Source organism: Oryctolagus cuniculus, chromosome 13 (assembly GCF_964237555.1).
Source record: "Oryctolagus cuniculus chromosome 13, mOryCun1.1, whole genome shotgun sequence".
NCBI classification, from domain to species: Eukaryota; Metazoa; Chordata; class Mammalia; order Lagomorpha; family Leporidae; genus Oryctolagus; species Oryctolagus cuniculus.
Window position 1 is genome coordinate 37,058,675 of NC_091444.1, and position 14,160 is coordinate 37,072,834.

General features: G+C 41.7%; 1 protein-coding gene and 1 pseudogene across 2 annotated transcripts in view; both read right to left on the reverse strand.

Annotated features, from left to right (window-relative positions):
* AIDA (axin interactor, dorsalization associated) overlaps positions 1 to 14,160 on the reverse strand; it is a 59,252-nt gene that overhangs the window by 13,872 nt on the left and 31,220 nt on the right. For both annotated transcript variants that reach the window (XM_008268388.4, XM_002717493.5), the window contains exons 5-6: positions 7,221 to 7,284; positions 6,857 to 6,963 (exon numbers count right to left, since the gene is read on the reverse strand). In XM_008268388.4, the coding sequence (XP_008266610.1) occupies positions 6,857 to 6,963; positions 7,221 to 7,284 (171 nt within the window). The remainder of the gene's footprint in view (positions 1 to 6,856; positions 6,964 to 7,220; positions 7,285 to 14,160) is intronic.
* LOC108178141 (large ribosomal subunit protein eL15-like) lies at positions 3,492 to 4,879 on the reverse strand (annotated as a pseudogene).

Sequence of the window (14,160 nt, forward strand, 5' to 3'; positions counted from 1 at the left end):
TGAATTAACAACTTGGACTTGAATCAGTGTTCATGTGGGATGCCAGCATTGCAGGTGGTGGATTAGCACACTGTACCATCATCCTGGCCCTGATCTGTTTAATTTGTATTTCTCCAAAGATTAATAAGACTGGGCACCTCTTCATAGTAGATTGAGGTTCTGGTTTTCCTCATTTTGAAGTTTCTGTTAATTATTTTGCCCATTTTTCTACTGATATGTTCATCTTCTCGAGTTCTAGGAAGTTTCTAATAGTTTGGTATGAATTTTTTGTTGGATAAATGATTTATAAATAGCAGTTTTCCTTTTAAAAAAGACATTAAAGTATAGCATGTACATTTAAAAATGCACACATCTGAAGTACAGCTTACTGAACTTTCACAGGGTGAATGTACCTGGGTAACTAGGACCAGATCCAGAGAAGACTTAGCTGCACCGAGGAGCAGTCCCAGTATTCCCTACACACTCAGATCCGTCTCCCAGAAGACAGCAACTCTCACTGACTTCTAACACCAACAATGTTTACAATGTCTTTTCTCTCTTTATGCTATCTTCTGATATTATTTTAACATGTATTTATTTGAAAGGCAGAGTTACAGAGAGAAAGAGCAAAATCTTCTATCTGCTGCTTCATACCCCAAATGGCAGCAACGGCTGGGGCTGGGTCAGGTCGAAGTCAGGAGCAGGAGCTTCACCCAAGTCTCCCACACTGGGGGCTTGGGGAATCTTCTGCTGCTTTCCCGTGCACATTAGCAGGGAGCTGGATCAGGAAGTGGAACAGCCAGGACTCAAACTGGCACCCACATGAGATGCCAGTGTTACAGGCAGTGTCTTAACCTATTGTGCCTCCATGCCATTCCCTGATTATGATACATTCTTAACATTAACAAAGTCAAATTTCTTTTTTTTTTTTTTAAGATTTATTTATTTGTTTGAGAAGTAGAGTTACAGACAGAAAGAGAGAGACAGAGAAAGGTCTTCCATCCACTGGTTCACTCCCCAAATGGCCCCAATGGCCAGAGCTGAGTCGCTCCAAAGCCAGGAACCAGAAGCCTCTTCCAGGTCTCCCATGTGGGTACAGAGGCCCCAGCACTTGGGCCATCCTCCAATGCTTTCCCAGGTCATAGCAGAGAGCTGGATCAGAACAGCAGCAGCCGGGACATTCTAGAATCGGCACCCATATGGGATGCTGGTGCCACAGGCGGAGGATTAACCTACTGTGCCACAGCACCAATCCCCCCCACCCCACTTTTCTTTTTTTCAAAGATTTATTTGAAATGCAGAGTTACAGAGAGCAGGAGGGAGATAAAGAGGTCTTCCATGCACTGGTTCATTCTCCAAATGGCCGAGAAGCTGGGAGCCAGAAGCCAGAGATTGATTGATATCCATTAGTTTTTATTGTTACAGATTTAACATACTTGTAACTAAGTTCATATTTCTAGTATTACCAATCTAGACTCTGTCATCCAAATTATATAATTATATATGAGAGGCAGAGAAACAGAAGGACAAAAACACAGAGAGAGCTCCCATGAACTTGTTTACTCCCCAAATGCCTGCAATAGCTGGGGCTAGGCCAAGGCCAAAGTCAGGAGCTAGGAACCCAATCTCTGTCTCCCACAAAGCGGCAGGAACCCAATTCCTTAAGCCATCACCACAGCATTCCAGAGTCTGCATCAGCATGAAGTTGGACTCAGGAGCTGGAACTGGGAATTGAATCTGGGTACTCTGATGTGTGACGCAAGCATCTTGTTAAAAAGATTTATTTGAGAGGTAGAGTTACAGAGCAGAGCGGGAGAAAGAAAGAGGGAGACACTTTAATCTCCCATCCATTGGGTCACTCCACAACTGGCCACAACAGCCAGGGTTGGGCCAGGCTGAAACCAGGAGCTAGGAGCTTCATCTGCGTCTCCACATGGTTGGCAGGGGCCCAAAGAGTTGAGTCATCGTCCACTGCTTTTCCCAGGCTATCAGCAGGGAGCTGGATCAGAAATAGAGCAGCTGGGACATGAAACACTGCTCATATGGGATGCCAGCATCACAGGCGGCAGCCCTAACTGCTATGCCACAATGCCGGCTCCTATTTTTACTACTCTTGGTCAAGCCATATCCACATCCCATATCTTATTCATTCGCTTAACAGTGATAGTGGTTAGTGTATGTGTATGTGAAAACTTGTAAAACTGTGCACTAAAAGGGTGAATTTTATATATGTAAGTGATAATCGAATAAATATGACTTTAAAAAGTCACAATAAGTTTATAATTAAATAAATTACTTATAAACAAAAGTAATGAAGGAAAAGTCCTAATTTTCAGAACCATTCTGCCCTGGCACTGCAGATACAGCTCAGCAGTAACTGAAATCTCAACCTCCCTCTGGGTAACAAGGAAAAGAAACATTGCTCTGCAGTTGAATTAAGTCAAATGTCAATTGCTATTTCAAAGAATATAGCTCTATAAGTTATTTCTCAATGACACTTATAGGCCCTGGACAATATGATCCCAAACCAAACATAACTAATTAAAGCACACGCATACTCTTTTTTACTTCTAGAGGTAAAAAAAAAAAAATAAATCAGGGAACAATGTGCAGGGGCAGGCACCTGTGACTGCCTCCATGCTGGCTGCAGCACCACCCCCCCCCCCCCCAGGGACAGAACCAGATGCTTGGAGAACGACTGTTCCCGCTCATCCAAACAATGTGCTCAAACCTAGTGGGGAAGATCACGGGCATGCTGCTGGTGACTGACAACTCGGAGCTGCTGCACATGCTGGGGTCCCCTGAGTCTCTGCTCCAAGGAAGCTGTGGGAGTTTTACAAGCTCATCATGCCAAGAAAGAAGCCACCCAGAAGGTGGGCGCTGTTGCTGCTGCCACATCTTAGACATGGAAAAACCGATTCAAAACCCAAATAACCCCTCGTGGAGTTCAGCTCCAGGTTTGAAGACTTCATAGCTTCTCCTACGGACCTCAACAGCAAGAACCACAAATTGCAAATTTAATAGGCCATTTTGTATTAAAAGGTCAATTAATGAAGCATCTAGAATTTTTCAATTCTATGACTATATTCTCTGGGTTCTGCTTTGACCTAGACAGTGTGAACTTTTCTTTCTTTTGTGGTTTTGATTTTCTTTTTTCCCCCTTCCCTGGAAACTGGTTTTATTTGATATACCCAAGTCTTATGTTTCTCAATAAAGAAAGATATCCATTTAAAAAAAAATCAGGGAACAGAAGAGCTCAGGAAGCTTTCTGGATTTCTGAAATATATTACAATGCTGTATCATAATGCAAAAATCAACTCAGTTTGGGTTTAATCTTATAGTAAATGGATTTTTTTGGTAGAAGCTTTTTTTCTCTCCCTCTTTCAAAACATTTTTTCCTATTTTAGAAAATTTATTTTATACCTATTATACCACACAGCATGTTTTAAACATTGACAATACCCTAATAAAATAAAGACAAAGTTTATCCGATTAGAAACAAGACACATCACTTAATCTTCAAACATTACTGCACTTTTAACTTTCATAATTTGACAAAGCATTCATGAAATCATTGACAGACTAGTTTTAACAGACAAATAACACCTTTAAGCAGACAAGACATCCTAAATGGTGTATTAGATAGTATAAGTTTTACAAACACTACTTGAGTTGGTGGTAATGATGCAGCTGGAGGGTCTTGAGCCTTCTCCAGGCCACACGGTGAGAACCAATCGCGTGGTGGAACTTGTGGCCCTTTCCAAGGCCATGACTCTTGCAGCCTGCAGATGTCAGCCCACACATTTCCCTGTGCTTGTGAGCTGGTGTGGTCATCCACTGAGTGTAGGATTTCTTGACAACTTTATGGAATGGATCAATGAGGATAACCTCAAAGAATCTGTACGTGGAATCTTCACCAACCCAGTAAGAATTCAGAACTCCCAGAGCTCCACAGTGGTGCCCAGCTCATTCTTTGGCGACAGACAGGTTTTGTGCAAACTTTGGCTGCTTAACACCATTATGGACAGACTTGCCATTGTTGCACCCCTAGGAACTAGGCACTTGCGGCTACCACGATGCACACGAATCCTACAGATGACATAACCTTGCTTGGCCTTGTATCCCAACCACTGTGTCCTGTGGGGCTGGTGGGGCCTGTGCAGCATGGAGAGCTGGTGGTATTACCAACAGCTGACCCTCAGGAGAAAGTGTATCACATCCAACTGCTTCTTTCTCTGTAGCTCCTGGATGTCCTTGTATGCACCCAACCTGGCTTACTTCGTGGCTGCTGGCAGACAGAAAGGAAGGAGCCTTTCTCCCACAATCCCTTTTGGGCTCCTCCTCCCGCCTTGTTTTTTAAATGAACTAATTTTTTTAAAAGATCAACAGATTGGTTTATATGAAAGGTAGAGTAACAGAAAAAGAAAGAGAGAGGGAGATCTTCTATCTACTGGTTAACTCTCTGGATGCCCACAATAGCCAGGACCAAAGCCAGGAACCAGAAACTTCATTTATATTTCCCATGCGGTAGGCAGGGACCCACGTTCTTGAGCTATTATCCACTGCTTTCACAGGGGCATCAGTAGGAAGACTCAAGCCTGGCACTTCAATATGGGGTGCTGGTGTCATATGTGGTGGCTTAACCTATTGAGCTACAACACCAGCTCCAGAAAAATCAACTTGGCAACCCGCATCTCATAAAAACTATAATCTGTCCATTTCATGATTTCCATCACTTGCTTCAAAGACCTTGTTTGTTATAAAAATACAGCAACTGAGCAAACAACAAAATCAGATAGAAAATTACAGAACTGGAAGTTACACCAATCACAGTATGTGGTTTGAAAACAGAATAGAAATTATCAAGTCAGTAAGACAGAAAAATAATTTACCTCTTCATGGCAGCAGCCTCGAAATTTCCTACAAATATGACAAAAGAAAAACACAGCTCTCTCTTCATAAAGAAAAGTAGGCTATAAATAATGCCCTTGTACCAAACAAACATTTACAACAACAGGTGTGGTCTGTAGTACCTGCAGTTTTTCCAATAACCTGATGGAGAAGGTACTGTTACTCCTATTTAAAGGTGATGATGATCAGAATACCAGCTTCCACTAATATTCATGTGCTGAATATGAATATGCTAGGTACCTCATATTTAGTGCCTTGTTTCATCTCCACAGTAACCTTGAGTTGGGTATTATCATTATTCCATTTTACAAAGTAATAGAGATTCAGACTGGTTTAGGAAACAAATCTGAAGTCATTCAACTAGTGATTAACAGAGGTCAAACTAAAAAGTTCAGGTATCTGTTGGCCCAAGTCTCTTATTGTTCCAATTTCTAATGCTTCCTCCCCAAGGATTATTAAAACTACTGGAGTATTATTTTAATTATGAAGAAAGTGATCTAGAAGGCATACAAATTATATTTATGCCACAAAGCTTCTAAAGGCTATTCTAAAATGTATCACAATATTACAGTCTATTTCTATACTTCCTAAAGTGAACTAACTTACCAGAAATAGAAAGTGTACAATATAAGAACATAACAGTGTATAGCAGTAACTGGGAGAGGCAAGACATTTACCCAGGGTGCTTGTCTAGGTTATTTACAGAGAGGTAAGATCCTCATTGAGATCTTCCATAATTAAAAAAAGCTTGTGGTCCATTCTTTACTTTCCTAAAACAAGATGGGGGAAATAGGTAATTGCTCAGTATTCATTCTCCTGGTCCAGTTTTAACTCCCAAAATTTGATTAAAGAGGAACTTATGATAGTACACAGAAATTGACACAGCATGCCTGGAACTGCTGCTATTCTTAGAAAGACCCATTTTTAAGTTCAGCCCATGGCTGGCATCCAGAAATGTACATTTTGGGGAGATTCCCATCATTCCCTGATAGAAATGGTCACTGTGCCTAAACTGTCTGTGCAAACACTATGGTTTATGCTAAATATTTGCTTTCCTTCTAGAGTCTGGGACTTTAATCCATGTTGGGCAGACAGCACCTACATGATCATTCTCAAATAAAATACTTGGGCACTGAACCTCTTATGAACTTCCCTAGTAGACAACAAACTGCATTTCACACCTGTGACTCCATTGGGATAAAACTTGGAAATTTAAATTTGGCTTCTTCTTGTCTTTGTTGGGGTGCCTTTTCCCTTTGCCGAGTCTGTTCTTGTGCTTTCTCACTGCAATAACTCATAGCTGTGAGCATGAAGCTTTATGGTGAGTCTCGGAGGCCTACTGAATCACTGAACATGTGTGTTCCCAAGGAACCCAACACAGAAAATAAGGTAACTTTTATACTATGGTTATAAAAAAGAACTACTGCCAATAGCATGACCATGAATATGTGCTTAAGACTGTATAGGCTCTACAGAGGTTTTATTCACCACTAGCAAGTACCAAAATAAGTTCCAAACAGCCTGATGATGGATTAAATACAGTTATGTATATTTTTATAATAATTAATTTATAATTTAATAAGAGATACCTGGGCCGGCGCCGTGGCTCAATAGGCTAATCCTCCGCCTTGCGGCGCCGGCACACCGGGTTCTAGTCCCGGTCGGGGCGCCGGATTCTGTCCCGGTTGCCCCTCTTCCAGGCCAGCTCTCTGCTGTGGCCCGGGAGTGCAGTGGAGGATGGCCCAAGTGCTTGGGCCCTGCACCCCATGGGAGACCAGGAAAAGCACCTGGCTCCTGGCTCCTGCCATCGGATCAGCGAGGTGCGCCGGTCGCAGCACGCTGGCCGCGGCAGCCATTGGAGGGTGAACCAACGGCAAAGGAAGACCTTTCTCTCTCTGTCTCTCTCTCACTGTCCACTCTGCCTGTCAAAAAAAAAAAAAAAAAAAAAAAAAAAAGAGATACCTACCAGGAACTCTGGCAGGAAAAGAATCAGGAGATCCTGCTCCAGCACCACCCTCTTCTTCATCTTCTTCGAATTCCAAATTCTCTTCTTCACCAGGTGCTAAAATTCTTCTACGTGAAAAAGGACAGAAAAAACAGTGAGCTAACACACTAATTACAAGTGAAGTCTCACAGCTACTCATTGCCCAGATAAGATGCTGACATGAAAAATGCTGATATGGTGATATCAATGATTTCACTGATACCAACAATACCAGTAATATCAGTGACACCGAAATTAATGTTAAAAGAAAAACTCCTAAAAATATTAGAAAAATGGGTATAAAACAAAAAAATAAGGAAACAAACATGTATGCTTTAAATTTTACCTTAATGGGACAGGCTGAACATCAAATGGGAATTCTTTATTATATGTAAGAATATTCTTTAGGACTAGAATAAAAAGACAAAGAACCAAAAATTATATCTTGAATGATTAATCAATATTATTATGCATATTAATATATATTTTAAAATCTCCAGAGCAACACCGTATTTGTCCATTGCTGGTCTTGAACAAGTAAGATTCCGATGGTATACTCCAGGCTCTAGTATCTTTAGAGTACTTTCCCATTTCCAAGGGAAGTCAGATCCAGAGTCTTAAGAGTCCTCATGGAAAATTAATCACAAAATAGTTCTCGTGTATATAAGGCCCTAAGTGAGACATGGGGTACCACCTCTTCCTGGGTCATTTTCATTAAGAAGACACTGGTATCCAAGCTGACCAATCAGAGAGAAGTATATGACCACCTCTTATTCTCTGTTCTGAGCAGACTTCTCCTCAATACCATCAAAATAGTAAGATGTGAAGCATCAAGGTTGTAATTCTCATATCCCTTTAATGATACAGTTTATCATATACACATAAATACCTGTGTGTCTACACAGGCAAACACACATGTACACAACAGGAGATTTATCCTTAAGAGGGGTCTTTACACAGCACAGTCCCATCCCCTCTGCCTGGCTGTGGTAGAGCTACATATGTCCATGACTGTATTCTGGCATGTAAACTTAAAGAGAGACAGTTACAGCTCTTCTTAAGTATGTTATTTAATATTCACCTCTGGCCTTTGGGCTCACACTACCTGCAGTTACAAAAAAGATGAACTCACAGCATTAACTGGCCAATCCAGAAGATTCCCATGATTCCATAGTAACTAATTCAGCCTTTATTTTGGTTTTGTTTCTTATTATTTGAAAGGCAGAGAGAAAAATAGTGCCCCACTGGATCACTCCCCAAATGCCCAGGAGCCTGGAACTCAATCCAGATTTCCTATATGGGTGGCAGGAATTGAACTACTTGAGCCCATCACCTACTGACTCCCAGAGTACACACTAGTAGGAAGCTGTAATTGAGCAGAACCAGGACTCAAACCCAGGCACTCCAGCATGGGACCAAGGCATTCCAACCAGTGTCTTAGCAGTGGCCAAATTCCCAACCCTCAGCCTTTATTTCGAAGGTATGAAGTTTAGAGCTAAAATGGATATGGCATACCGACCTCAGTTACATATCTTACTCCAACAGGAGTCAGATTAGCTTGTTAGACTTCTTATATATGTACTTTACTAAATCCTCCAATGCCAAAGAAGCTGGAGACTTGTGTCTAGATTCACATTTATTCTTACTTTCCCTCTCTCCCTTTAGCTATCACCCTTAGCATTCCTCTCTTTCTAAAATGTATGTCGAGTGTCCATAATATTGTAATGACTGCTTTAAATGCTAAAGATACACTGTGATCCACAGCATCCTAGCCCTCAAATATGGATCTTCGATCATTATCACAAAGAGTAGACAATGAGGACGCCAACACATAAACAAGATAATACATGGCTGGGATGGGTGTTACAAAGGATACCAACGGGAGACTGCGTAAATGGAGCAGAGGAGGGGAGAACTGGCTGGAGCAGCTACCATGGACAGGGTAGGAAAACTGTTAGAAGATATCTGAGCCATGACCTAGGATGAGAGGAATCACCCACAAATAGCTGTGGGGTAAGAGTTTCCCAGGTATGAGAACAGTCTGGAGCACCAACAATGGCTCTGCAGCAGGAGTTGGCCTGGCTTGTTCGAGGAATAAGGTGAGCTACACAGCTGAAATTCATAAGCAAAAGGGATGTAGGAATACCGGACAAGCGGAAAGTTAGCAGTTCTGAAATCAAGTCCTAGCCTGACCATTACGGTAATGACTTGAACACTGGCCTAACCAATTTGAATCTCAGTTTCTCCAAATCTAAAACAGGAATACGGCTCCCTTCAGAGACTGCTGAGAATATTTATGTGTATGTACAAAAAATTAAAGATCACACAAATGTTAGCTTGTATCATTGTACTTTAATTCAGTCTCTCCACAACTAGATGACTAGAATCCTAGTACTGCAGGTCTCACTGTAAAGCACCATTATTTTTTAATCAAAAGAACATTCTTTGTAAACTTGCTAATGTAAAACAATAAAATTAATAACTTAAATAGTATTGAGCTAGATAGAATAGAAAATGACAAAAGAATTCATTTGTCATTCATAGCAGAAAATAAAAAGATTAGTCATATTTTAATAAAATGGGAAAATCAATTCTAATATATATACATATATACATATATTAGAATTGATTTTTATATATACATACATTTTATATATATATAAAACATCACCAAGAAAAAGTTTGAAAACTATATCAGTTGTTGTAGTAGAGGAATTAAATAGTATTTTCTTTTCTCAGGGGTCGATGCCTTGAAAAGGAAATATCTGTTTTGCAAAATAGCCTCTCATTATTTTGTTTATGCATCTACAGCATATCAATTATTTAACTTATATGAATAATTTTGGGAGAAAAAACAGATCCATTCTCACATTCTATAACTGCACAGAAGATCTCCACTTTTTAAAAAATAAAAGATTCTAATGTACTCTTTAAAAATTTATTTATTTGAAAGGTAGTATTAGAGAGAGAGAACCGTCCACTGGTTCACTCCCCAAATGGCTTAAACAGTGAGGGCTGGGTCCAGCTGAAGCCAGGAGCCTAGAACTCCATCTAGGTCTCCCACGTGGGTGGCACTTGAGTCATCTTCCACTGCTTTCCCAGGCACATTAGTGAGGAGCTGGATCAGAAGTCCAGCAGCCACATACGGAATACTGGCATTGCAGGTGGTGTCTTAATCCCCTGCACCACAACACTGACCTCCTAATATGTTTTTCAAGTATAGTTTTCCTTCCATGAACACTAGTAGTGATATTTTCAGAGGATTAAAAGGAGTTTATGATTTCACAGAATGTATTATAACGAGCACAGTGTACATCACAGGCTGAGGACTCACTGCCTCCCTAGGCAGAACATATACTTTTAGGGTCACTTCCTGGCAGATACCTAACCATGTGTTCACTAGTACAAATGCAGCACCCCTAGCTTGTTCTCACAAAGCAGGGACCTGCATTTCCCAAAGCTTACACTCTAAAGACAGTGCATACATAAATGATAAAATGTGTTCGGTTTTGGGGACTGACTTGTTTCATTTTTGTGGTAAGCAAAATGTGCAACTGCTTCCCCTCTGAAAAGTCACTTTTTAAACTATGGAAGAAGATCCTGTAAAGATACTATATACAAAGCACTACATTAAGGTCTCTGCAGAAAATGCAAAGGTTACTCACAATCTTTTTTAGGAATGCGAGAAATGTAAGCAAGAATAATGCAGGGCAGACTATAGTAATGGATATAAAAAATGCCATAAAGGACAGGAGGTAGAGTTTCATTATGGGAGAAGAGAGGAAGCTTTCAGAGAAAAATGGGCTTTCTGTGGAGACTTGAAGGATGAGTTAACGGAAAGGAATTTTACAGAGAAGTGGTACGGAAGATAGGCTTATTAGTAAGCAGTGGTATATCTCTGAGAATTAAATGATTAGTACTTTTACAATTTTTTTAAAATTTTTTTGACAGGCAGAGTGGACAGTGAGAGAGAGAGAGACATAGAGAAAGGTCTTCTTTTACCATTGGTTCACCCTCCAATGGCCGCTGCGCTGTGGCCGGTGCACCGCGCTGATCCGAAGCCAGGAGCCAGGTGCTTCTCCTGATCTCCCATGTGGGTGCAGGGCCCAATCACTTGGGCCATCCTCCATTGCACTCCTGGGCCACAGCAGAGAGCTGGACTGGAAGAGGAGCAATTGGGACAGAATCCGGTGCCCCAACCGGGACTAGAACCTGGGGTGCCGGCGCCGCAGGCAGAGGATTAGCCTAGTGAGCCGCTGCAGAGGATTAGCCTAGTGAGCCGCTGCGCCCGTCACTTTTACAATTTCAATATGAATGTCAGACAGGAGTTTAAGGAGATTAAAAAAAAAAAGAATACATTGGCAAAATGAATCAACTGAGTCCAACATACTTAAAGTTATTTTACTTTAAAGTCCAACATACTTAAAAGGAATTTTCCTTAGAAGGGGCTTGACAGAAGGAAAGCTTGACGGAGCCAGCTTCATGACACTTAATCTAAGACACTGACAGCAATTCGTAGAAAATGTCTAATTTTGATAAAAATAAGTAATAAGTATCTCATTACAGAGTACACACTACTGAGATACAGTATACACATTTATGTCCCTTTAAAAAGCAATAGCAAACAATAGTACCAGAGAGCTTCCAAGGTGGTAGAATAGGGAGGGAGCTTACTGCTCTAGTCTAGAGGAAGATAGTTTTAAAAAAGTAGAGAGGCCGGCGCCGCGGCTCAATAGGCTAATCCTCTGCCTGGGGCACCGGCACACCAGGTTCTAGTCCCACTTGGGGTGCCAGATTCTGTCCCGGTTGCTCCTTTTCCAGTCCAGCTCTCTGCTGTGGCCCAGGAGTGCAGTGGAGGATGGCCCAAGTGCTTGGGCCCTGCACCCGCATGGGAGACCAGGAGAAGCACCTGGCTTCTGGCTTTGGATCAGCGTGGTGCGCTGGCCGCAGCGGCCATTAGAGGGTGAACCAATGGTAAAGGAAGACCTCTCTCGCTGTCTCTCTCTCACTGTCCACTCTGCCTGTCCAAAAAAAAAAAAAAAAAAAAAAAAAGTGGAGAAAACCTGGGTGTGTCACCTTAGGCATGCCCTTAACCCTGGAGAACTGAACAGAGCTCTCTGGCTACACCTAATACAAGCTTCTAGAGATTCACTGAAAGCAGACAATCCACTTATCTACAGAGTCATAGTACAATGATAAAAGCTGCCACGGCAGGTGCCTCGGCTCACTAGGCTAATCTTCCACCTGCGGCACCGGTACTCCAGGTTCTAGTCCTGGTTGGGGTGCCAGTTCTGTCCCGGTTGCTCCTCTTCCAGTCCAGCTCTCTGCTGTGGCCCGGGAAGGCAGTGGAGGATGGCCCAAGTGATTGGGCCCTGCACCTACATGGGAGACCAGGAGGAAGCACCTGGCTCCTGGCTTCGGATCGGTACAGTGTGCCGGCCACAGCGGCCATTTGGGGGGTGAACCAACGGAAGGAAGATCTTTCTCTCTGTCTCTCTCTCTAACTCTGCCTATCACCAAAAAAAAAAAAAAAAAAAAAAAAAAAAAGCTGTCACAGCAGGGTGGGGGTGGGGCCGGGAGGGAGAAACCAACAGGTATCTCCACAAATGCAACAATCCAAGAAGCAAGAATAAGGAAGACAACATGACACTCCCAAAAGAACAAGACACTTCAATACTAAACTATAAAGACGATGAGCTAGAAGATATGCAAGAAATGGAACTAAAAAAACTGATCATAAGATTACATAGAAGTAATCAAAAGCAAACGCACTAACTACTAAAATCTACACAGGACATGAAAGAAAATCTCTCCCATGAAATTGAGATCCTAAGGAGGAATCAAAAGGAAATGGAGAATTCAATAGAACAAATACAAATTGCAGTTGAGAGCCTTAAAAACAGAATCAGTAAGGCAGAAGAGAGAATATTGGACTTAGAAGACAGAGCACAGGAAAGTATACAGTCAAACCAAAGACAAGAGGAAATTAGACATCTAAAAATATTGTTGGTAATCTACAGGATACTATTAAAAACCCCAACATTGGGTTCTAGGAGTTCCTGAAAGCATGGAGAGAGAAAGGATTAGGAGGCCTTTTTAGTGAGATATTAGCAGAAAACTTCCCAGGTTTGGATAAAGAAAGAGATGTCCAAGTACAGGAAGTACGCAGAATTCCTAATAGACATGACCAGAAAAGATCCTCACCAAGACACACTGTCATCAAACTCACCACAGTGAAACATAAAGAAAAGATTCTAAAATGTGCAAGAGAGAAACACCACATTACTTTCAGAGGATCTCCAACTGGACTCACAGCAGACTTCTCATCAGAAAGCCTGCAGTCAAAGAGAAACTGGTGAGATATAGCCCAAGTCCTAAGAGAAAAAAACTGTCAGTCCAGAATATTATACCCTGCAAAGCTCTAGTTTGTGAATGAAGGTGAAACAAAGACCTTTCATAACATACAAAAATTGAAAGAATTTGTCACCACACATCCAGCCCTGCAAAAGATGCTTAAGGATGTGTTCTATACAGGGACACAGAAACATGGTCATCAATATGAAAGAAGGTAAAGGAAGAAAAAGATCAAAGGAAATTCAAAGTATAAATTAGGAATAATTTTGGAAAAATGGCAGGGCAAAGTTATAACTTATCAATAGTCATACTGAATGTAAACAGCCTCAACTCCCCAGTTAAAAGGCACAGACTGGCTGAATGGATTGAAAAAACAAAACTCATCTATTTGCTGCCTACAAGAAATACATCTTACCAACAAAGATGCATGCAGACTGAAAGTGAGATGTTGGAAAAAGATATTCCATGCCAACAGAAACCAAAAAAGAGCTTCACAGCCATCTTAATATCAGACAAAATAGACTTTAACAAAAAAACTGTCAAAAGAGACAAAGAAGAGCACTATATAATGATTAAGGGATCAATTCAAAAGGAAGATGTAACTATATGCACCTGGCAATTTAAAAGAAAGGTTAAGGGGCCGGTGCCATGGCTCACTGGGTTGATCCTCAAGCTGTGGCGCCGGCATCCCATATGGGGGCTGGTTCTAGTCCTGGTTGCTCCACTTCCAGTCCAGCTCTCTGCTGTGGCCCAGGAGGGCAGTGGATGATGGCCCAAGTGTTTGGGCCCCTGCACCCGCATGGGAGACAAGGAAGAAGCACCTGGCTCCTGGCTTCAGATCAGCACAGCTCCAGCCATTGCAGCCATTTGGGGAGTGAACTAGCAGATGGAAGACCTTTCTCTCTATCTCTCTCTCACTGTCTGTAACTCTA